We start from the raw sequence: 22,542 nt of genomic DNA, 5'->3' as shown, positions 1-22,542 counted from the left end.
TTTTAATTTCTCTGATTTGAACAGCTATAATTTTAGCTTTCTTACATTACAAGGGGACAGGAAACAAAAGATCAAGAAGAGCCCCAAACCTTTAACTCTGTTGGCACTTGCTTATAATGTCAAATGTCTTAATGTCAAATTAATTAAATTTCTGGTCTATTGTGACACATTTTCCAAAAGTGCACAGATGTACTGTGATCTCCTTGAAGCACAAATGTTTGTGTATTGTTTTCTTTCTGCAGTTAGCAGAATTGCTTCAAGGCCTAGATGTGTCAAAGAACATGTCTCTGCTTCCAGGCATTCCTTGGCCCATCCATCAGTCCCAGTGCTTTGAGAGCTGCCTCAAAACAGTCAGGCCAGCAGATACCTGAGGGAGTATGTCAGAAAAGATGAAACTCAGCTGGTTTCTTTAACTTCTTGTGTGCCCAGACATGCATGCACTTATCTATTTGTTTAGATGACAGCAGTGAAGTGTGTCCTGGCTATGGATCCTGTATATATCCTCATAACAAATGTTAAGTTCTGGACAGTATAGATGTGAACTTTGCTATTCAGCTCTCCTGGGTGACATGTGTTAGCTATCATATCCAGACCTGTGACTTGGCAACTTAACCCTTTCGACCAGTAGTGAATTTCTTCTAGCTGCCATTGAATCTTTAAAGGCTGAAAACAAAAGTAATATACTTTAGCACTCTTAGTTGAAATTTAGAAACAAAGTTGTTTGCATTGTCTAGGGACTGAGCTTTATTTTTCCAGTTGAAGAGAAAACTGTAAAATTAATGTCTCATCTATGAGATGGTTTATTTCCTGGAACTGTTCTTGAGAAATGTTTCCCACTTTCATGCCTTACACAAGCCTTTGTTTTTTAAACTTTAAAATGTTTGCATTTTGAAAATACTGAAACAAAGTGTTTTAACACTTCTGAAGTTCACCTCGCATCTTATTTGGAGGATAGGATCAGGCTCTGGATTTCAAGAAACTGAGTATAATAGTAAATATTCCTCTTGCAGTATTAGACTCCTTAAGCTTCCAGAATAATCTTGTTGCCATTGTAGGTCAGTAAAGAAAACATAACTCTTGTTACAAGTAACAAGACTGTGTTTGACTTGTTTGGTCCTCAGATTTTGTTGTTTTCCTTTAGGAACAAGAGGTCAGTTGGGAGCTTTGAAGTAGAGAGAGGTCTGTACATTGTGTCTAGTGGGAGTCTGAGGTGCTCAGGTGAAGGGGATCAGAGAGTCATAGAAAAATCTGAGTTGGAAGAGACCTTAAAGACTGTCTAGTTCCAACCTCCCTGCAATGGGCAGGAGCAGTGTGTGCTGGGGGTGTGGGAGACTGTAGTTAGTGCAGAGATTGTAGACTACAGTGAGAAAACAAAGAGCAGCTGGTCAACCCTCAGAAGGCATAAGAAGAAGGATTTCCCAAGACCCAGAAGACTGAGTAAAGCTTGCTGTTGCTTAGGAAATTACTGACCTAACTAGATTTGAGGACTCATCTTCACTGGGGAGAGTTGCATGCATAAATATGGTTTAATTATTACTCTGCTTTACAAAGTTAGTTTATGTACCTGTTACTAGTATAAAATCTGGGTTTAGAGACCTTTAAAGCTCTTGTCTTTTTAAAATTTGCTTTAAAAAAGTAGCTTTGAGCTGCTACACCTCTGTGTTCAGTCTCCTTGGGCTTTATAGGTGAGACCAATCTGCAGAAAACTGATCCCTGTGCCTTCTCTCAGCAGCCATCCTTTGGGTCCTAACAAACCAGACCTAAAATGAATAATGTAAAGCAAAGGCCAAACTTCCTGGGAAGTCAGATATGACTTCAATCCTAAGAAGAGGTAGAGAACAGTGAAGGACTCCATGGAAAAAAGAGTATGGATTAAATGTAGTCACAAAAGTCTTTTAAAACATCTTACTGCAGTCAAAGATCACAATTCCTGCTTTCTCTTTCAGTGCATGACAAAAGATATCCACACAAATAACTTACTTTCTATAGAACAATGTAACCTCAACATTTTACTTTGATGCTCTTCATTTCAAAATAACATCATTATAAAACCATGGGGGTTTTTTAGTTTGTTTGGATAGAGTTTCTTTTCTTTGTAAGAGACCTAAATGACATAATGAAATTAAACCCATCAGTTTTGGTAGAATGAGACATTTCTGGTAGACCTAAATTCTTTTAAGCATTACAGACCGTCATGTTTTAGGAGTAAGTCTCTTTTGGAGATATTCTCTAAGTTATCTCCTCTTTCTATCAGTAGAAGGAATTGCTTGGGCTGCTTCTTTCTCCATGCTTTGTGATCCTGCAAACACAACTCTTGTACTTCAAAGCCTGAATCTTGACATTTGAAAGACATTTTTTATTTGATACCTGGCATATAATTTCTTCAGGGTAAAAGACCTGCTACAGGATTTATCTAATCCCACAATATTATTTGCACACTTTTCCCACAAAAAAAAACCCCAAACCAAACCAAACCAAAACCAAAAAAACCCCCAAGCAACAAACAATTTATTCTCCACAATAGCATTTATGGAACTTCTATAAAGCTGTAGAATATAGACTTTTATAAACCATTTTCCAAAGGGTATATTTATAAAGATTGCATTATTAAAAAGGATTGAGGTAGGATAGGAAGGCATCAATAAGGGTAATTCACTCATGCTATAGCATAGTTAAATTTGGAGGAAGTTTTAGATCAGCAGAACTCTTCGGGGCTTTTTGGTCATCATTTCAAATTGTGAAAAATTTGTATCTTTATTTGTTGTTTTCAGTTTTACAGAATTTTTGGATCCATTCCAGCGGGTTATCCAGCCAGAAGAGATCTGGCTATATAAAAATCCTTTGGTGCAATCAGACAACGTACCGACACGTCTTATGTTTGTAAGTACTAAAGGCTTATTGGTCTTCTGATGGCTGTAAATTAAGTACACTTTTATTTGATAAGCAGTAGGAAATCTTTCAGAAGTAGAGGTTTGTCCTTTAATTCTAAAGACAATTATTTTCCAAACGAGGGATGTCCAAAATGCAGCAAATCTTGGGGAGCTGATAAAAAGCAGCATTATCAGGTGACTGAATTTAGGAGAGTGGATTTTTTTCAGTGTAAGATTTAAGCTAGTGTTAACTTAGAGGGATGCTAGAGAAATAAGTTGAGAAGCTTTTAGAATTAGCTCTTTGGTGACCTGACAGAACCTTGCCATGCTCTTATAAGGTTAACTGCTTAAATTTTGAAATCCAATTTGGTTTAGGCATGTTAGGCACTGTGATACTTTGCCTCTAAATACTGTTTTTTTTCCCCCACCACATAGACAAAACCTTCATTTTTACTTCTGCCAACAAGTGTACTAAATATGTCACAGAGCTGCCCTGCCATCACTGTTCTGGCACTCTCCACAACTGGTTTTGCTGGTTATCAAACTCATTCACTAGAAATGACTAACAAACATAATAATCTATATATATAACTGTAAGAGTGCAGTAAGATAGATGGAAATGCTAAGAAATTATGAGTATAGTTCAGTCTATTAAAAGAAGTAGGTCAGTCTTTGCAAGAGCTGCATCAGTTGAAGTGGAGATTTTTGCTGGAATGGGCATGGCAGAAGATATCAAATCCCAGTACCCTTACTCTTTTCCTGATTCTTCAGTGTAGCCAGGATTTTCCTTTTCAGACTTGAATTTGAAAGAAATGCAAATCAGCTATATAATTTCTCTTCATTCCACACACTCCCCCCAGCCCCAATGGCTTATGCCTTCAGTTATGAAAATATTTTAATAAAGTAAGGAACAACTCGAAGGTGCTTTGTGTTTATGAGGTGACCATATATCTCAGCCTTCTGAGACAGAGGCTGAAGGCCTGGTTTTAAATTCACCAACATGTTGTTTATATTGCATTAAGAAGCAATTCTATTATGGACCTTTTCAGCCTGGACGGATGAAAATATATGTTTTTCCTGAAACGGAAGACAGCTGTGTAAAAAGCAAACAAGCAAAAAAACGCGAAGAAAAATCAACCCCCAAACCAAACAAACTGATGTGCTAGCAAAGACTGAATTTGATTCTCTCATTTTTCCTTATGCGGAGTCTTACCTTTCTGTATGTTTTCTCTGATCCAAGTTTATGACTGAAGAGTTTAAGAAGCAATAGTGAATCATTGTACAGGGGTTTGCTGCAGTGGTGAAACTACTTGGCAAACCAGTTAAGAGAATCATTAGTCCAACCTTTTGTTCTCTAGGCAGCAACCCCTGGGACACACAGTTCTGGGATATGTGTGCTACATTTCCCTGTTGACCATTTCCCATAGAAACAATTTTTATAAATTTCATAGTGGGTGGAAATTTCAGGCAACTCTGAGTCAATAACATTTGTATGGTATGTGTTCTCTTCCTGCCTCAAACTTTAAACATCTCAGTAAATCAGTGAACAGCTTCTTAAATTAAGAAATGTAGGCAATTTGTAGATGCTTTTCCTTATTTTTGCAATTAAAAAGAAGAAAAATCCAACTCTAGCATTGATCACAAGCTTTCATTACGTAAAGAATTTCTTGCCACTAGTGGTGAACGTTGATATTGAAACATACAGCTATGGTTTAGCTGAAAGTAATCTCTAAACTTTGTGAGCTGCTGGATTATTTGACATACTGAGAGATTTTAGTTCAAGAGAAATGTTATGAATACACCAAACCAAAATCCAGATTAGACAAAACTGACTTCTGCATGAATAGCAAGGGCTGGAAAGATCTGAGCCTTGTTCTATCTCTCTGTGGATATTCCTTGTCTTGGAAAGTGTAGGGTACTGCCAACTTCCCTTGAATGCAAGGAAGTGTGTGGGAGTCCCTACAACTTCAGCATATCTCTAGCTTGCCAGGGTGAATAAGAAATAAGAGAAATTTTGTCCATGTTTCACAAAAGCCAGGCAATGTTGGAAGATTTCACTGCTGGAAAAGAAAACACTGCTGAGATGCATCTGAGGAGAGTATTGCTCATTAGAATGTTGCCAAATCTGTTATAGACGTGAGCCATACACAGTCTTCTTGCAAAATAAATAAAACAGAGTCTTTAGCAAGCCAAAACTTCTTTTTTTTTTTTTTTTGCGTGCATTTTGCTGCAGAATAAAAAGCACCTTCCAGCTAATGCTTTTGTGTAAGGAACAGCAAACTGGAATAGTTCTTCATCTCTCTCAAAAATTCATATGCTTCTGAAATAGGAGGAAATCTGCAGTTTTCCCAGATTTCTGAAGATTGACTGGGAAGTGGTTTGGAACAAGCTGCCACTTGAATGCTATTCTTTGTTGAATTTTTCTGTGCTCCTGCTTGTTCAAAAGGTTTTCAACTCCATTAATCCACCACTATGAGCCTGTCAGCTTTGGCTATATTTCTACATGTTCTTCAAGAGTGGAATGCAGAGATCTTTCTTTTTTCTTTCCTGATGGCAATCCTTACTTCATAGAATAAAAACTAATAATTCTAGGGTTTGCTTTAACCTTTATTTTTATTTCACTCCCAGTGTCTGAAAGCAGAAGTTAAACTGTTGCTGAGGCTAGAGAGAAGTAAACATTTCTGGAGCAGTAATATGGCATTGGCATCTGAACCTGAATCTCACGCACACTGTAGACAGAAGGAAGTTTTAAGTAGAAATGGTGCATCTATTTTTCCCAAAACTTGGTGCTGCCTTTGTAAATGTAGAAAAAGGGGACAAACTTCAGACTGTGTTTCTATCTGTGTGGCTCACCAAGTCAGATAATATTTTGCACATGCAGGTGAGAAGAATCTGGTGCAAGATGCGCAACCAAAATAACAAACACAGTGTGTTTTCATGTTGTTTCCTATTCAGATACCTAAAAGCATAAAGTGAGGCCTGAGATTAATCTGTGTTACAAAAGAAGGTTGTGTCACGCGTCTTTTGTCATAACATCTGTCCTATCTGGATTTTATTTCAGTGGAGCTGTATAAGAAGTAAGGCACTGTTCAGCCTCAGTAAAGACAGCAGAATCTTACTTAAAACCTGGCAAGCCTTGTGCCATTTCCAGCTTAATCTTTGCCTAGTTTTACAAAACCCAGCAATAAACCAGTCGTTTTCACCTTTCTATGAGAGAATAAATGGTTTTGAAAGACTTCAGTTCGTTTTTGAGCAATTGTGATTGTGAACAGGTTTGTAAGTTCCAGAAGGGAATTTGTTAATTTAGACTGGAACCAGCAAGAGGCATAAATACACTCCCTTGCCTTCAAGTTGCCTTTTACGTCTGAACTAAAAGTCTGAGACAGAAATGGAAGGACCAGTTGGGAACAAAATCATAGTTTTCATGGCAAGCTACTAATGAGAAACTCCCTGGCACTCTGTTGGGGACAAACTGATATTTCTCTCTGGAGAAGGACAATAAATACCTGCTCTGGGAGGACAGACTGCAGTATACAGGCACTGCATGAAGTAGGATGTTTTTTGGATAACATTTACAGTGAATCATCAACCATAGTCCAGATTGCTCTATGATAATGCAGGTGCTGTTCGTGGAAACTGAGTGTGTGCACTGATGCATAGATGCCATTTCAGGTTCTTTGTAGGAGGAATCCTGTCCTACAGTGCTGACAAGAAAAGAATAAGGTTCTGCCTAACCAAAGAAAATGCTCATGTGTTGTTTTTCTAGTTCCGAACAAAAATCAAGCAGTTTGCTCCACATCCAAACACTTGTGAACAAAAATAATCATCAAAATGTGATCTTCCCAATGCATTCAAGAGAGGCAGTTAAAAAGAAAAGGAAAAAAGGAAAATAAAGAGCATTTTAAAATGCCAGGGAGTTGGTGCTGGAGTCTGTTCCGTTGAGCAGGGTTTTACTGAGCACACAGTCTTTGGTAGCAATGCTCACTGTGAAAAAAGTGTACAAAATCTGTATGGATCAGTGTACAAACTTTGTGGACTTTATGGACTGTTACTTTTTTCATGTAAGAAGCTGGCATTTAAAATGCAGCTCTGGGCAATTACAAATCAATTATAACCCACAGCAGTCTTAGAATTTTAATGTATTCGTTGCTCTGTAGTTGCAAAGACAAATCATCCCACTTTGCTTAAGGTCAGGAGTTTGATAAAGCTCATTCAGCCTTTCACTTTCACTGGAGCTAACTGAAGCTAATTATTAATCAGTTTGACTGAAAAGGAATTGATGCTCTCACACATAGTATTTGTTATCTCTTTCAGGCCATTTCGTTCCTCACACCACTTGCAGTCATTTTTGTGGTGAAAATAATCCGTCGAACAGACAAGACTGAAATTAAAGAGGCTTTCTTAGGTAATGTATGTCATACTTCAAGATGGAAAATGTGTGATAGCACTCAGAGATTGATTGCAACAATAGTGTAAGCCTTGAAAAAACCTGTCTCTCTTACAGTCCATTACAGTAGAGCTCAGTGCAGTTATAGTTGCAAGACATCTCACCAAAGCCTTTGGTTTTATGTGTGTTTCTAGATCTACAAATTCTGTGCCTTAATTCCACAATCTAGCTAGCAAGGGTTAGAATTTGATCAGCAAAGACAACACCATCTGAGAGACTGTTCAGGCTTATATTTTTCTGTCACACCCAATCTATTACTTACCTCTTATTTATACTTGCTGCTCCTCTAAATTCAGGATTTGCCTGGATAGTCCTGTAAGACTCAGCTGCTTAGCGTAGGAAATTACTCCTCTCATTGTTTTCTCTGATCTTCTCCTGGAATTTACTGCTGCCCATTGCAAAATCTGTGCTCTTGGCTCAGTTTTTCTAATTAAAAGCAGTTCTTCATCTTAAACTGCCAGTGGAGTTAGATGTGCATTTTATCCTGGACTGTGCACTGCAATGGCTTTGAGGGCTAATTGTTCTAGGCAAACAGTTGTTGGCAGAAAATTCAAGCAGAAGAGCAGGTGGACAATGGAGAGAATAAGTCTTAAACTGTTCCAGGTAGTTCTGGCTTCACCTACCTTTTGAAATCTTAATGGTACATGCCCAGATTGTTTTTACACAGATATTGCCAGAGACCAATATTGACTAAAGCACTTTCACTGGCAAATGATACTTTGAAGCACTAAGAACTGCAAATGTTTTTGTTGGCAGTATGTTTGAAATATACCTAATTCTGAAATTCTGGTTTACTGTCTAATTTTCACTTTAATTTATTGACCCTTAGACAGTAAAATCAACCCAATACTCAGCCTTGCCTTAGCTGGATAGGATGTAAATGGCAATATGTATCTGCCTTTGGAACATTTTTTTCAGACAAGGCTGCAATCCCATAACTGCTTCTTTTTCCAGTTGCTCTAGCATAAGTGTGAAATGATCCTAGATTTGTTTTGGCTGCTGCCAGTCATTTGTAGTAAGTTCTAAAATGTCTTATAGTGATATTTTACTGACAAGTCCATTCAGTAAAAATCACTCTTTGTTCATAAAATGCGTAGTCACAGTTCTGAGCTTCACTTTCTGGTGTGCAAGAGGGAAAGGATTAGTTTCTCCATCACTTATTCTCACCTTATTGTTCTAAAGAGACATCTACTTTTTTCCTTCTGTTCTTGCCTTCTGTTATGATTCCCTCTATAATGTCTAGGAGAAAACTTGCCAGTTTCCCCAGTATTCTCCTTGCTTCACAGACTTTAAGGAAACAGTAGCCTTGATATTCTGTTCAGTTTGTGCTCTAAGTGTGGAACCTCTTGTGGCTTATTTATGTTCAAATGTACTGTACATTAGTATGATTTAGTATATTAATGTGTCTGGTAATGTAGAGGTTCATTAGCTGTGGCGAAGCTTTGCTGATTTGCTGAGATCTGGCACATAAAGTTCATAATGGATGATCAGGAAATCCCCCAAAAAGTGAATTTCTTTAGACATGATGTGTAGAAGAGAGCCAAGGTTAAAAGGATGTGAAAATTCTTTGCCATTAATATAAAAAATGTGATTCAGTGCACCTAGATTAAGGAGTATTTAGCTTCCTTATAACATAGGTGCCCTTAAGTCTTTCTCTGGAGGTGCTTGCATCTCTTACTGACTGGATTATATGACTTTTGATGGGCATTAGGAATCTTTCCTAAAGGGAACAAAATGAGAGCAAATTGAATTTGTTTATCTTCTTGCATTCACACTGTCCTTTGGTGCTTGGATTGCAAGTGTAAGGAACATGCAACAGCGAAAACTTGGTTCACTCAGGTATACAATGAACAATCAAGACAATGCTCAACAAAAAGAGTTAAGTTTTACTGCATGTCTTCAAAAGCAGATGTCTCTGCATCTCCCATTTTTTGAAAAGTGCTGTGACATTGCTGGTCATATGCATTTGACCTTGTGGAAAATTTCAGTTTACAATGCAATCTCCACAAAAAAATGAGAGAAAACATTTGAGGGGAAACAGAGAGCATGGGATTGAGTGGTCACTGTGTACATAGGTGTTGAAAGAGGAAGACTTTTTGAACAATATTGGTGTCTCCAGGATTGACTTGTTCTTTTATTTTTGCTGGCAGCTATGGCTATATTCTGAGAAAACCCTTATTTTTGCTTTGATGAAGGACCTTCTTTTATTTATTTTTTTACCTTAAAGAAAAATAGATCCTATAACACACATTTTTATGATCTGTAATATCCTCAGGCAAAGATTTTATAGAGTCAGGATGAGTGCTGCTAAGTGCAGCATCTGGGACAGCAGTCCAGTGAGAAGATAGCTCATGTAGCTGTCAAAGTCAAAAGTTATATTACTGTAAATGTTCTGCTGGAAGTCAGAGATTTGCCTGATAATTTTTTTTTTCCAATGGGAAATAAAATTCAGTGGCTCCTCTGTTGCAACAGGAACGTGCAGAGGGGACTGCAACATTAAATCAGTTTTAATCTAAAAGGAGTGTATGTGCTGGATCCAAGAGCCACTGAAATCAAGGCAGAGATCTCCACAGGCTTGAGATGAGGTTCTTCAGAAAGTCTAGGGACTTGGCATACAAGTACAAATAAAAAAGGTGATTTAGTCATACCTAGTATGACAGTTCTTGTTCATTACTCCAATTTTCAGAGGAAAATTGGTTAATCCTGGGAGCAAATGTATGGGGAAAACATTTAGATTTTTAGTCAAAACATCCACACCCTTTAGAAAGAAAAACAAATCATCCTTGTCTTGTTTTAGCCAAAAGGCAATTGTTTAGCCTGAAAGTGAAGCATTTAATTGCATCATATAGATATATATACACAAATGTGAAATGTGTATATATATATATGTATCTTACATATTGGTTTATACAGGAATTTTCCTTGACCCAAAGAGCATTAGATTTTAATCTAGTAAATTACAAAACTAAAATATTTTGAAAACACAGTACTTTGTTTTCTATTTTTTTTTTCCATCTGATGATTTATGCCTGTGCAAATAGCATAAATAAAATAAGATTTTTCAATAGTAAATACAGAACAAAGTAAGTCATGATTCTTGTGATGCTCTAGGGTCTGTCCTTAGCCTGGATAATAAGAATAACAATAGGCTGCAAAGATCGTTCAGTTTTCAGTCCAGTAAAGGTTTCAGTCTGTAAATTAAATGTTATAATGCTGCAATTTATTGATATTTAGGCTGTTGTTGTTCTGAAATAAGATTTTTCAATAGTAAATACAGAACAAAGTAAGTCATGATTCTTGTGATGCTCTAGGGTCTGTCCTTAGCCTGGATAATAAGAATAACAATAGGCTGCAAAGATCGTTCAGTTTTCAGTCCAGTAAAGGTTTCAGTCTGTAAATTAAATGTTATAATGCTGCAATTTATTGATATTTAGGCTGTTGTTGTTCTGTTTGTTCATTCTGTTTTGTAGCTGTTTCCTTGGCTCTAGCTCTGAATGGTGTCTGCACAAATACTATTAAATTAATAGTGGGAAGGTAAGTCTTGTCATGCTATAAATGATGGCTTTAACTGTTAAGAGCAATGGAGACAGTGTGACAGCCACAATACATCTCAATGAAACCATTGCTGCTGCTCCAAGGCACGTTGAGTTAAACTGGGCCCCTGTGAAACTGTCCTTTGCCTGGTGCAGGTGTTGTACAACTTCATTATGTGCCATCCTGCTGTGGTAGGAATCTGTGCCCTTATGTTTTGTTATTTGTTTGACTAGTTGGCAGATCCAGACAAATGAGGAGTTTGAAAGGAAAGGTGTGAGCTGAAATCAGTTCATTAAATTGGAAACACAGAAGGGAAGAGTCACAGCATGTGGGAATTTAGATGCCAGTGCCCCTTGTCTGATTAAATAGGGATCAGTTAAGTCTCTGTATAACCCAAAGCCTGTGTTTTGTGTGAAGCATGTTACTGAGAGTGGTATTTCCAGGTAACCAACATCCATAGTGTAGCAAACCTTGGAGCTGAGCAGTAAGTGGACTCCTAGGTATGCCATTTTTAAGCAAAGCATAAATTTGAATGAAGAGCTTAGAAAAATATAGCAAACAAAACTCCTCAGAAAATATTTTTGAGGGGTTTTCTTTGGTTCTTAATAAAAGTTTTGAATAATTCCAGCTGGAAAATATCTATTTGACTTGAATTCATATACTATTCAATCGAGTCCAATGCTGCTTTCATTGTTGACCTGTTTTGCAGAGGAAGGAGTATTTGTGTTTGGTTTCTGATGAGCCCTCTCTGCTCCAGTCCTGATGCCCTGACAGTAATGGTACTTGGCACTTTTATAACAGTGCTTTTGAAATAACTAAGTATACACCATCCTTTTTAGGTAAACATAAGCTCCTTTTGCCTGCACCCCAAGCCAACTGGTTGTGCTGTCAGCTTGTCCCTGAATCTGTGATCATTCACTTTCCTTCTCTACGTGGTTTATAGCTGGGGATCAGTATGACACCAATCAAACCTACATGCTCAGAGCAGGATCAAAAGAACCTCAGAGGTTTGTTCAATGCAGTTAGGCAGTCAGCATCAAGGCTGGCATTAGCATTTGGTGATTGCTTTGGTGCCAGTCTTGTAGCCTAACTTGTAGGCCTGTACTCAGCTGGATGTGTTGGCAAGACACGTGAAAATTTGTGGGTCATTACACTACTTTGTCACAGAAGTGCTGTGTATAGAATCATAGAATCACAGAATCAACCTGGTTGGAAGAGACCTCAAAGATCATCGAGTCCAACCTACTGTCATTACCAGACCATGGCACTAAGTGCCACATGACCACTCTAAGCAAGAGAAACCTTGCATGTGTGTTTTTAGAGACAGCTCCCACTTGCATGCTGTGCTGGAAGGTTCCCTGAGAGAGCCTGCCTGCAAAAAAAAACCTTTAGTGATGGATTTGGCAGTTAGATTTGCTGTTGGACTCTCTGGCCTTAAGGGTCATTTCCACCCTAAATGATTCTGTGATTTCGGTTGCTGTGTTAAAGCTGAAGGGAATGAACCCTGTATGTAATAAGCAGTAAATGTAATCATCACTTTGAGGTTTATTTGTTACTACAGCTTTTATCTTCTTAATATCCATGGTGTTTTTTGTAGACCGCGTCCCGATTTCTTTTACCGCTGCTTTCCAGATGGAGTAATGAACTCTGAAATGCACTGCACAGGTGATCCAGATCTGGTGTCTGAAGGCAGAAAAAGCTTTCCAAGTATCCACTCTTCCTGTAAGTTCATTTCAATGCAGTGACTCTTTTGTAAAAAGCTGTGCTTTCTGTGGTTTGGAGTTGCTCTTTATCTGGTAGATCATGGACCTGATTTTTGCTGGAAGGACCCAAACTTCTGATTTTGGTCACCACTCTCAGAAATTTCCTTCTGGAAAGAAAGTTGTAAGCCTGTGACCCTTCCTTATCTTAAGAACCACCTGGCTTCATGGAGAGCCATAGCAGGACTGTCAGGAGAGTGAGGTTGCAGAACACAGTGTGATTCTGAGAGGATGTCTGTTCTGCAGTGCAGAGCCCTGAATGCAACCTTTGTCTATATACAAAATATTTATTTTGTTATGTTCCACTGAAGAGTGAAGTAGGACAGGACAGTCACTTGTCACTTTTTCTGGCTTTGAGGTGGTCCTCAGTCTAAGTCTGATCAGTTACTCCTAGATTGTGGTGGATCCTGACAGACATTTAGGTGGCTTTATGAAAATTCATCTGTCTGGTTTAATTAGTTGTATTAACTCAGATGTTTGCAAATCTTTCTTCCTCTGTCTTGAGGAGCTGACTTCTAGTGTTTTATGTCAAGTGTCTATTAAAACTTCTTCTCATCAGTAAAATAACTTCATTACTGTGAGCATTTTGGGGATTTTTGGCCAGTATTTTTTGTTGCATTTTGCTATTCTGTTTCTGAGAACTGCCAATGGAGTACCAGTAAGTCATATCTATGGAATTTGTTTTTCTGATTTTTTTTGAAAGTGATAACTTCAAATTGCTTAATTGTGCAGAACTACATGTTACAAACAAATTGGGTAATGAGATGAATGAAACTGTGAGCTGATCTTGGTCCCTCTTTCTAGTTTGCATCCCAGAAATTGATAAAAGAGTAGTAGATGATTGTGGATATTTTATTAGCTTTATAGTTCTAAACCATGAACCAACTTGGCTGTCTCAAATTTTGTTTATAAGCTTTGATTATATTAAAGACACAATATCATATGCTGTTTAAAACATGGTATTTATTGCTGTTTGTCTTCAGATCTGCTTACCACATTTATTTGCAATCCTCTTAGTTTTTTGTCAATGCATGAAAACAAAGGCTGAAAATAATTGCATGTATACACTGATGTGCTATAATTTACTGATTAGCCCTCAGCAAGTGTCATCATTACTCACTTTCCTTTGCTAAGATAGAACAGTTTGCTCAGAGGTTGCACAATGTGAGTTGCAGAAGATACCTAATGTGCTTTTGTGTTTGCACAGACTGGAAACACTGTGTGTGTAGCATGTTGTGTTTAGCTCTGGCACACATACTAGGTTTTCTACTGAGACTGCTTCTCACACAGCAAAGTGTTTGGTCCCTGTGCCACTGGGGCAGCCAGAGAATGCATCCTGGGGTTTTACTTTTACCTGGTGTTGGCTGTATAAGCTCTGAGTTCTGGTACTGCAGCTCATACCAATTTCTTGAAGCAGAATGATGGCTCAGTGTATTTAGTTCAAAACTGTGAGAACAGCTTCCTCCATCACTGACATAGATTAGCATGTGGCTGAGTTGACTGTATTTCCCACTTTGTAGCCCTTCATTAAAATGTGATAAGAATGGAAAGATATTCTATATGCAGTAATTTTTATCTGTTGGTAAAGCTAGAGTGAGGCAATTCTGCAGCTGCTTGAACTACTTAGCTGTTTGAAGCCTGAAGTTCTACTATCTAAGTCTCTGACAAGCCTTAAAATCCATACATATTTTACTTCCATAATGGAGAAGGAAACCATTTAATATGGCAGTCTTACAATGCTAACCCTGTTCTTTCTGTGCAGCAAAGTTATTTAGATAACCAGAATTATCAGTATTGTTTTAGCCAGAATAGTTTATAGTTGTGATCATGAATTTTGTTTCTTGCTAATGCTTCATCTCCACTAGATTAAAGGGTAAAAAGCAAAGAAGCAAACCTTTATACTGCCTTCTTGCATCTCTAAAGAAATAGGATATTTGGGATATACTTTATGTTTGTAAATCTTGCTGTAAGTCTACTTTTTCCCTGTTTTAAAAAGCTGTCCTTCCTGTCTTCTTAATATGTGGGTATTTGCAAACTTTCCTTCCATAAACTCAGTCTGGACTTTTTTCCTGGCTCCTGTCTCCCTTCCTTTGGCATAAGATTGCTACTAGGTAAAACGAAGGAGTTCCATTTTTCAGATTTCTGTCATCCTTTCTCTGTGTGTTGTGAAATTTGTGAAACAGCAAAAAAAAAAAAAAAAAAAAAAGGGGATTCATTTGTTTCTGTTACTGCTTGTGGGATCTGGTTTTTTTCCTGTTTTTCTTACTGTGGGAATGTAAGTGGGGAGGATGAGAGTTGACATAAGCTATAGCACCTCTCTTGGAATGATAGTTACAAGTAGCCCACTACAGTTTGGTATTTCCTACTTCACCTGAACACATGAAGAAAATAAATCACAAGTAAAAGCTGCCAGGCAGCTCATAAACAGAAGTTAGAAGCTTCAGTCATAAGCCATTTTCATCTTCAAAACAGTTTTTCTTCAGGCATTCCTTGGATAGGCTGTCAATCAAAAGCTTTGTTATACCAGAATCCATAACCTCATCCATGCAAAATGAGACCTTCAACAAGAAAGTCTCCTGTGCTGTGAATGTTGTGCTATAAGAAGGTAGTGCAGGGATGTGTATCAAGAGTGACAACACTGCTGCTCCCAGATGGCCTGACCTGACCTTGGATACTCCATAAAAATCTTGTGAGCTACTTGTTACCACTTTGGTTGTCAACTTGTGCCCTGAAGGAGAGTGCGTTCTCCTTATTAGAGTATTTCTTAGCTTCATCTCCCTGTGCAAGTAATATAAATAAGAAAAATGTAAAAATATATGGAGCACAGAGTGTTTTGTAAAGCCAAAGAGTGACTTGCAGATAGATGCCAACTATACTTGCCTGATTTGAGGCATTTTGCACTGAATCAGAATAGGAGGTTGACCCACCTAAGAACAGTGTTGTAGTTACTACTGAACAAGGAGCAGAAATCTACCTGCAGTCATTGCTGAAAAAGTCCCTCATCCAAGGCTGTTGTCTCCTAGCTGTGTCTTTGGCTGTTTTTTTCTGGAAAGACTATTGAAGTTAGGTGACTGCTCTTGATAACTTTTTGCAATGGCAACTTGAATTTTGACCTGTCCAAGCACCACCCAACATTCAGTGACTCCACTGAAATTCACCCAGTAATGCATGTTTGGCCGGATTGAAGAAATCTCTGGACATTTGGGATTGTTTGAAGCCTATTTTTTCCTTCAGTTGAACTGCCAGCATATTGTGTTTGAGGGAATGGACATTTGGGTGTGGGAACCAAGACTCCTGCCTAGATCCAATAGCTCAGAGGTGTTCCTGAGTTGTAGGAATACGTAGCTATTCTGACAGCCAAAATACTTGCAAAATATAGGCTTGTTTTTTCCATATTTAGTATTTCCATGAGTTTTTTGGCCCTTGTATTTCATGCCCCTTATAAAGCTACCAGCTGTGACAATACCATGCAGCTTCTCTGTGTCCATACTTCATAAAAATCATGTGTATGAAGATCATAAATCCATAATTTCTTCCTGCCTGTGTCCTTCCTGTGTGCCTTCTGCAGAGCTATCTTGCACAGAGCCTTTAGGCAGCTTGCCTTGAAGATAACTCATGACATCCTAATCTCTCCTTGCAACAAGATTGAAACAGCAGCAGCAGCAAGCAACAGATAAAAAATGAACCTGAACGACCAACTGGATGGATGTATAGACAGAATGATTTAGTGCATTTAATGAAACAAACAAAGCAAATTATGAAGAAAGCAGTATAAACCTTTTATTTTCTGGAATTGAGAAGTGTAATGATTCCCCAGCATACCAATTGATGAAACTGGGGATGTATGGAGAAAGGGTATTTAACTGAATGCAGCACACTGAACTCATGGATAAGAGGAAAATTATGGTGAATGAACACAGAACAATCAGACAAGGCACATGTATAGTTGGGACCTGAAAAGATCACTGATTTTCCAGGCATGCATTATACCAATGAGATGGATAGAAAGCTGCGTGTAATTGATTTCTCTTTTTATCTCATGACTGATGATGATGATGTAGAGTCCTGAAAATCAATGTGCATGGGAAAGAAATGCTTATAATTCTAGGTTTATATTCAGTGGAGCAATTCCAGGTAGGCCAGATATTCTGTAATTAAAAATTGGAAAAGAAATCAGAAAGATACATTTAATTAGCAGTTGTTTATTACTTTAAGTATCTTTAGGCATTTGCCAGTTGAAGGAAGATTTCAGTGTGCCATTCTTCATACAGGCTACAAGCAGCAAGTATGTGATTGTCTGGTATTTATGTGGACAGGGAGGTCTGAGTTTATTTTGGTGACAGAATTTGGAATTTGTGTTATTACCATGAGATCCTGAGGGAGAAAATCAGCTTCCTGCTCCTTGTTTTAGTCTTAAATTACCATTTGCTATAATTGGTTATAATTGCTATAATTGGGTAAATATCTTTCTTTGGTGACTATATCTACATTTATTCAGGGACCACGTTCAGCCTACAAACCACCAGGGTTTGTTCATCCACTAGGAAGACTGATTCTGTTTGTGAGCAGAAGACTATATGTCAAGTAGATGTTTAATTAAGGTGACAGAAATACTGAGCATGTTTTCCATACGAGAGCTCACATTTCTGAAAGCACATAGGTTTCATGAGTTGCAGTTTACATTTCTTGCAAAGGAAGAAGGGAGAAAAATGCCTTGGGATTTCTAAAGATTTGTGGGAGAGGGACACACAGTGACAGTACCAGATGAAGCTGTTCTCCCTAAATCAGTCATATGTTGTATCTTTAAGACATGATGCAAATGTGCAGATTTCAGTTGCACATCAGTCAAAATTGATTTCTTTTCCCAGGCACAGGGCAATGATTTAAAATACATGAAGGGATTAACATGGCCATTGCTTCACTGTGTAGGAGATTAAACATTTACTTTTCAGGAGTGAGAGATATCAAACGTTAAGTTCACCAGTTGTCTCTCTCTAGTTATATAGTAAACTGTATCCCAGATCCTTGGCAGGTGTTTATCACAAGGATGCTGTGGTGGACAGAAAATACATGACAAGTCATCCATCACAATTGGTTAGAACTTCAGTTCACAAAGAACAGTGACTTCTTTGAACCACACTAGTGCTCTATCAGTGTTCTTCCTCCATTAATTGAAGCAGAAAAGATGCATGTTCAAATGCAGCAGTTCTACAAGCAGAACAACTGAGGTTCAGATCATCTGTAGCTGATACACTATGATTATGCTGCTGGAGGAAGTGGTGGTCATGACACACAGGCAGAAGAGAGCAAAAAACTGTGACCAGTAAGGAAGATGTGATATTGCCATATCACCAGTCATGTGGTTGTGAGTAGAGGGGAGCTAAAGATGAAAATTCCCTTTTTACTTTGTGATCCAGGTAATAGCACAAATATAAACTAGTTCTACCAAATATTGCAGGTTGGTTGTTTGTCCAAGTCTTGTTCCAATTGCTATCTGAAATTAATTTCCCGAAGCTTTTAGCAGTGAAGATTTTGGCTTAAAACAGGAATCCAGATGATCTTTCCAAGTTGGTGATACCAAGTTTTGGGAACAGAGCTCTGAATCAGAGGAATCAAGACCTGATCTATTGCATTTTAACTGAATCTTTGACTCAGATTTCACCAGTGTAACTGAGGACAGGCCACCAGCAGCGTGCAAAAAGAGTGCTGCAAAAGTAGCCTGTGTTTATGGTAATACAATTTAATGAATGAGCCTTGACCCATTGCCAAATCCAGGACAACTTCATGGTTAGATCTGGCCTTGTACAGAGGGACTCATAAGACATTTTTTTAATTTTTTTTAATTCTTAAACTGTTAAAGGAACATCCAGAACTGTATTGTGTACAGAGAAAAGGTGTATCCAGGGATGTGTTTCATACCTCAGCTCAACAAGCAATAGACCATTCTGATGTAAATATAGATTTGCCACAGTAGCAAACCCCACAGTGTTGTACTCTGATGTGCCTGCCATGAAAATGGTCTCCGGATGGCTTATCGCATGAAGTTTTCTTAGAAAAAAAGTAGCCACTCAGCAATACAGACTTGGTTCAAATATTGTTCAGTAAAATGGGCTGTTTAGGTTAAAAGAAAAAATAAAATCCTACATGGTCAGATATGTTATATGCTGCCATGACTGTAGTAATGAAGTCTTTGTACAAGCAAGTATGGGTAGATAATAGTAACACAACACACTCTATTTAGAAACACCAAAAATCCTGTGTGAATGAGATGCCAAATTCTTGACCCTGTTTGCTTTCTTAGTGGAAGTGATTAATTCATCATGATATAACTCCCTTTAGGCTCTTATTCTGCTCAAAACATTTGCTAGCAGATTGCAATTTCCAGTTTTGGCTTCAGCTTCATTTAGTGGCTATTTTTAAATGTGTTATTTCTGAATTGGTCAGAACAATTTAGGATATATTTTTCAGCTAAGGGATTGCTGTCTTAGAATAGAGGAAGTTGCATGAAACTGATTTTGGTCCCTTTGTGCTGAAGGAAAAATAGTGTCTTGGTGAGAGTTTAATTTAAACTCCTTGGAGCCTGTAGTGCTTAGTATTGGTAGTCAGTAGGAGACTGAGCCCATTACTGCCATGAATACCCAGATACACATCTTGAAACTGACGTGTCTGCTAAGAATAAATGAATAATCACTTGCTAGTTTGGTTTGCATCAGCTTAGAGTTTGATCCACAGAATTGTTAGAATGAAGGTGCCCCTGGAAATCACACTCAAAGCAGGGCAAGTAAGAGGAGATTGCTGAGGATAGTGTCCAGTTGAGTTTTGAAGGTAATTTAATATAGAGATTCCTGAACGTATCTCATAGGGAAACCTGTTCCAGTGCTTGACCACTCTCCCAGTGAAAACATTGTTTCTTATGTTTAAGTGCAATTTCCTGTGCTTCCTTTTGTGCCCATTGTCTCTTCTCCTTTTCCTGGACATCACAGATGTCGTGGTTTAACCCCAGCCAGCAGCCAAGAACCACACAGCAGCTCACACGCTCCCCCACCAACAGGATGGGAGAGCGAATCAGAAGGGTAAAAGCTACAAAAACTCATGGGTTGAGATAAAGACAGTTTAATAGAGAAAGCAAAAGCTGCACACACAAGCAAAGGAAAACAAGGAATGAATTCACTGCTTCCCACAGACAGGAGGTGTTTAGCCATCTCCAGGAGAGCAGGGCCCATCACGCGTAACGGTTCCTTGGGAAGACAAATGCCATCACTCCAGATGTCCCCCCTTCCTCCTTCTTCCTCCCACCTTATATACTGAGCATGATGTCATATGGTATGGAATATCCCTTTGGTCAGATTGGGTCACCTGTCCCAGCTGTGTCTCCTCCCAGTCTCCCATGCATCCCCAACTTCCTTGGGAGTGTGGCAGTATGGAAAGCAGCAAAGGCCTTGACCCTGTGTAAGCTCTGCCCAGCAACAACAAAAACATCTCTGCATTATCCACTCTGTGTGCTGGACAAAACCCAAACATAGCCCCATATGAGCCACTGTGAAGAAAGTTAACTCCACTTCAGCTCAAACCAGCACAACAGAGAAGAATCAGGATGTACTACCCCATGCAGGACTTTGCAGTTGTCTATGTTGAACTTAGGAGATTCTTGCTGGCTATTGATCCCAGAAGGAAAGATCCCAGTTGATGGGAGTGGATTTCACATCAACTGGCTGGAAACCAAACTTGATAACAATTAATCACTTGAATAACACAGTGGCCGTGGAGATAATTTAACTTAGAATTTCATGTTGGGTTGGATTTGATAGATTTATGGAAATAAAATCAATGAAAAATTTAACATTTTCTGTATAAAAGTGCTATACTAGCAGCAAAATAGATAAAATGCTCATGTGATTTTATTTTTATAACTGCATTTTAGTGACTTAAATTAGTTTGTAAAGTTGACTTTTGGCTAAATTGTGCCATTGGGGGATTTTTTAATAGAAATCTTTATGAATTCTAGAGATTCCTTTTTGCAAGGAAAAATTAGATTTTTGAAGAAATTATATTGTGGTAACATCTCAATTTTATTTGCAAAGCTTCCAGAGAGAATGTTAACACAGAGCTATACAAGAGCTCCTATTTCTTGCGTGGGTGTTCTTGTTTTTGTTTTTCTTCTTTGTATTATATTGTCTGAAGGAGGTTTGTGGTGATTCCTGTTGAATACAGCTGAAGAAATCAGAGAATTTAATCAGAAATCTGAAATGAAGAAGGTAATCAAAGGTTGTGAGGGATATAATAGTGACTGTTATATCTTATGGTTTTTAATTACCTCCTTGATAAATGAAGGTGTCTTGGTGTGTTTGAGAAAATAATGGCCTTTTAGAAGTGAAGAGGAAAATTTTCTCTGCCCTTCAAGGTATAGTTTGCACTTGCCTCATAGTCCTCCCAGGCAAGATGGTAAATAATATGTAAAAACTCAACTGTTATGTATTGGCTGTCCCCATTTTTATATGGAATTCTTGTTTTTCAAAGAAACAGTTCCTGTCTCTGTTTATTTTTAATAAATTGCACCTTTTATGCAATGAAGACCTAGGTAATACTATGCCACTGCTAATGTGGCCAGATTTGCAAGGCTGTAACTGGTTGTAACATCATGAAGAATTGATTTTTTCCAGTTTCATTATTCAGGGAGAGCCTTTGCAGGTATAAACTCATCACAAATCGAGGGAAACATCCATTTCCAACATAGGGCACAGTCTTGCTCTCATCAAAAACTATGCCAGAACTGAATTGCCTGGAGAATTCTAATACATTAATAGCTAGCATTACTACATCAAAGAAGTTATCAGCAAACCGGGTTAATGGGAGCAGTGGCCTGGGAATTAGGTTCTTAATACCTACTGTGCACTTTAATATAGTGTTAAGGAAACATTGCCAGTGAATCATGTTACACATTGTAGATTCTGTTTATATTAAAAGGATATGCACTTTATAAGAGCACTGATGTCTCTAAAAAAGGGTGTGCAAACAACAGTAGGAAATTGGTTACCCTTTTCTGCTTGTATAGTAAATGTGATTACACCTTCAGATCAGTCCCAAATAGTAATTTCCTACTTTAAGGAGGTAGATTCCATTATGAATGACAGCAATAATTGTTCATTCTGTGGTAACGAGCTTAAGTATATGTAAGAAAAATTCTTCTGTAGAGTTCCCCCTGCCCTTTCTTTGAATAAGGAGAGAGGAATCCCAGCTGACCTTTTTTCACTGCATTAGTTTTTCTTCCTTTGTGAGCAAGGTCTGTTCCCAAATCCTACAGATAGTCCTAATATGCCTTTCCCCTCAACACTGGCATATCTCCCAGAAGTGGAGCTTATAATTCAACTTCCTAGGACTGCTCTTTATTAAGGTTTCTCACAGAATGAGAGTCCCAACCCTGGCAGTGTTCAAAGCCAGGTTGGATAAAGCCTTGAGCAACCTGCTCTGGTGAGAGGTGTCCCTGCCCAGGGCAGGGGTTGGGACTAGATGATTTTTGAGATTCATTCCAAACTTGAAATTCTATGATTCGATGATATGATTGTATGAAAGTCCCTACTAGAAAGCTAACAGTACTGTTAGTGTTTGCATTTAGTGGTTGTCACTGAATGCAGATGGCAGTAGGGGAAAACATAGAATCAACCAGGTTGGAAAAAGACCACCAAGAGCATCAGGGGATGAGGGAACTCAAGAATAGAGTGACACTTCAGGGGAGAGTAAGCAAAAACATGGAATTGTCTTGAATCCTGAGTTATTAATGAGGAATAGTATGAATGACTCTGTGGGTTAACATGGTTCTTCCTCAAGTGCTGGAGAGCTGAAGTGAAAAAACAGCTTGGAAGTATGAGTAAATCTCTGAGTTTAGTTTTAATAAACCAATTTTCCCAGCAGCTACTTCTGTTTCTTGGTTATT

At 38.2% G+C, this 22,542-nt stretch overlaps 1 protein-coding gene across 1 annotated transcript in view; it reads left to right on the top strand.

The window, feature by feature from the left end:
- Positions 1-2,694: 2,694 nt before the first annotated feature.
- PPAPDC1A (phosphatidic acid phosphatase type 2 domain containing 1A) overlaps positions 2,695-22,542 on the top strand; it is a gene marked incomplete at its 5' end in the record, with an annotated part of 36,276 nt that continues 16,428 nt past the window's right edge. The window contains 4 exons of the mRNA XM_009077411.1: positions 2,695-2,880; positions 7,185-7,275; positions 10,788-10,851; positions 12,449-12,573. Coding sequence (XP_009075659.1) covers positions 2,695-2,880; positions 7,185-7,275; positions 10,788-10,851; positions 12,449-12,573 — 466 coding nt within the window. The remainder of the gene's footprint in view (positions 2,881-7,184; positions 7,276-10,787; positions 10,852-12,448; positions 12,574-22,542) is intronic.

This window comes from Acanthisitta chloris, unplaced genomic scaffold (assembly GCF_000695815.1).
Source record: "Acanthisitta chloris isolate BGI_N310 unplaced genomic scaffold, ASM69581v1 scaffold6906, whole genome shotgun sequence".
Classification (NCBI taxonomy): Eukaryota; Metazoa; Chordata; class Aves; order Passeriformes; family Acanthisittidae; genus Acanthisitta; species Acanthisitta chloris.
Note: the sequence above shows the minus strand (reverse complement) of the source record. Positions and strands in the feature narration are given on the sequence as shown.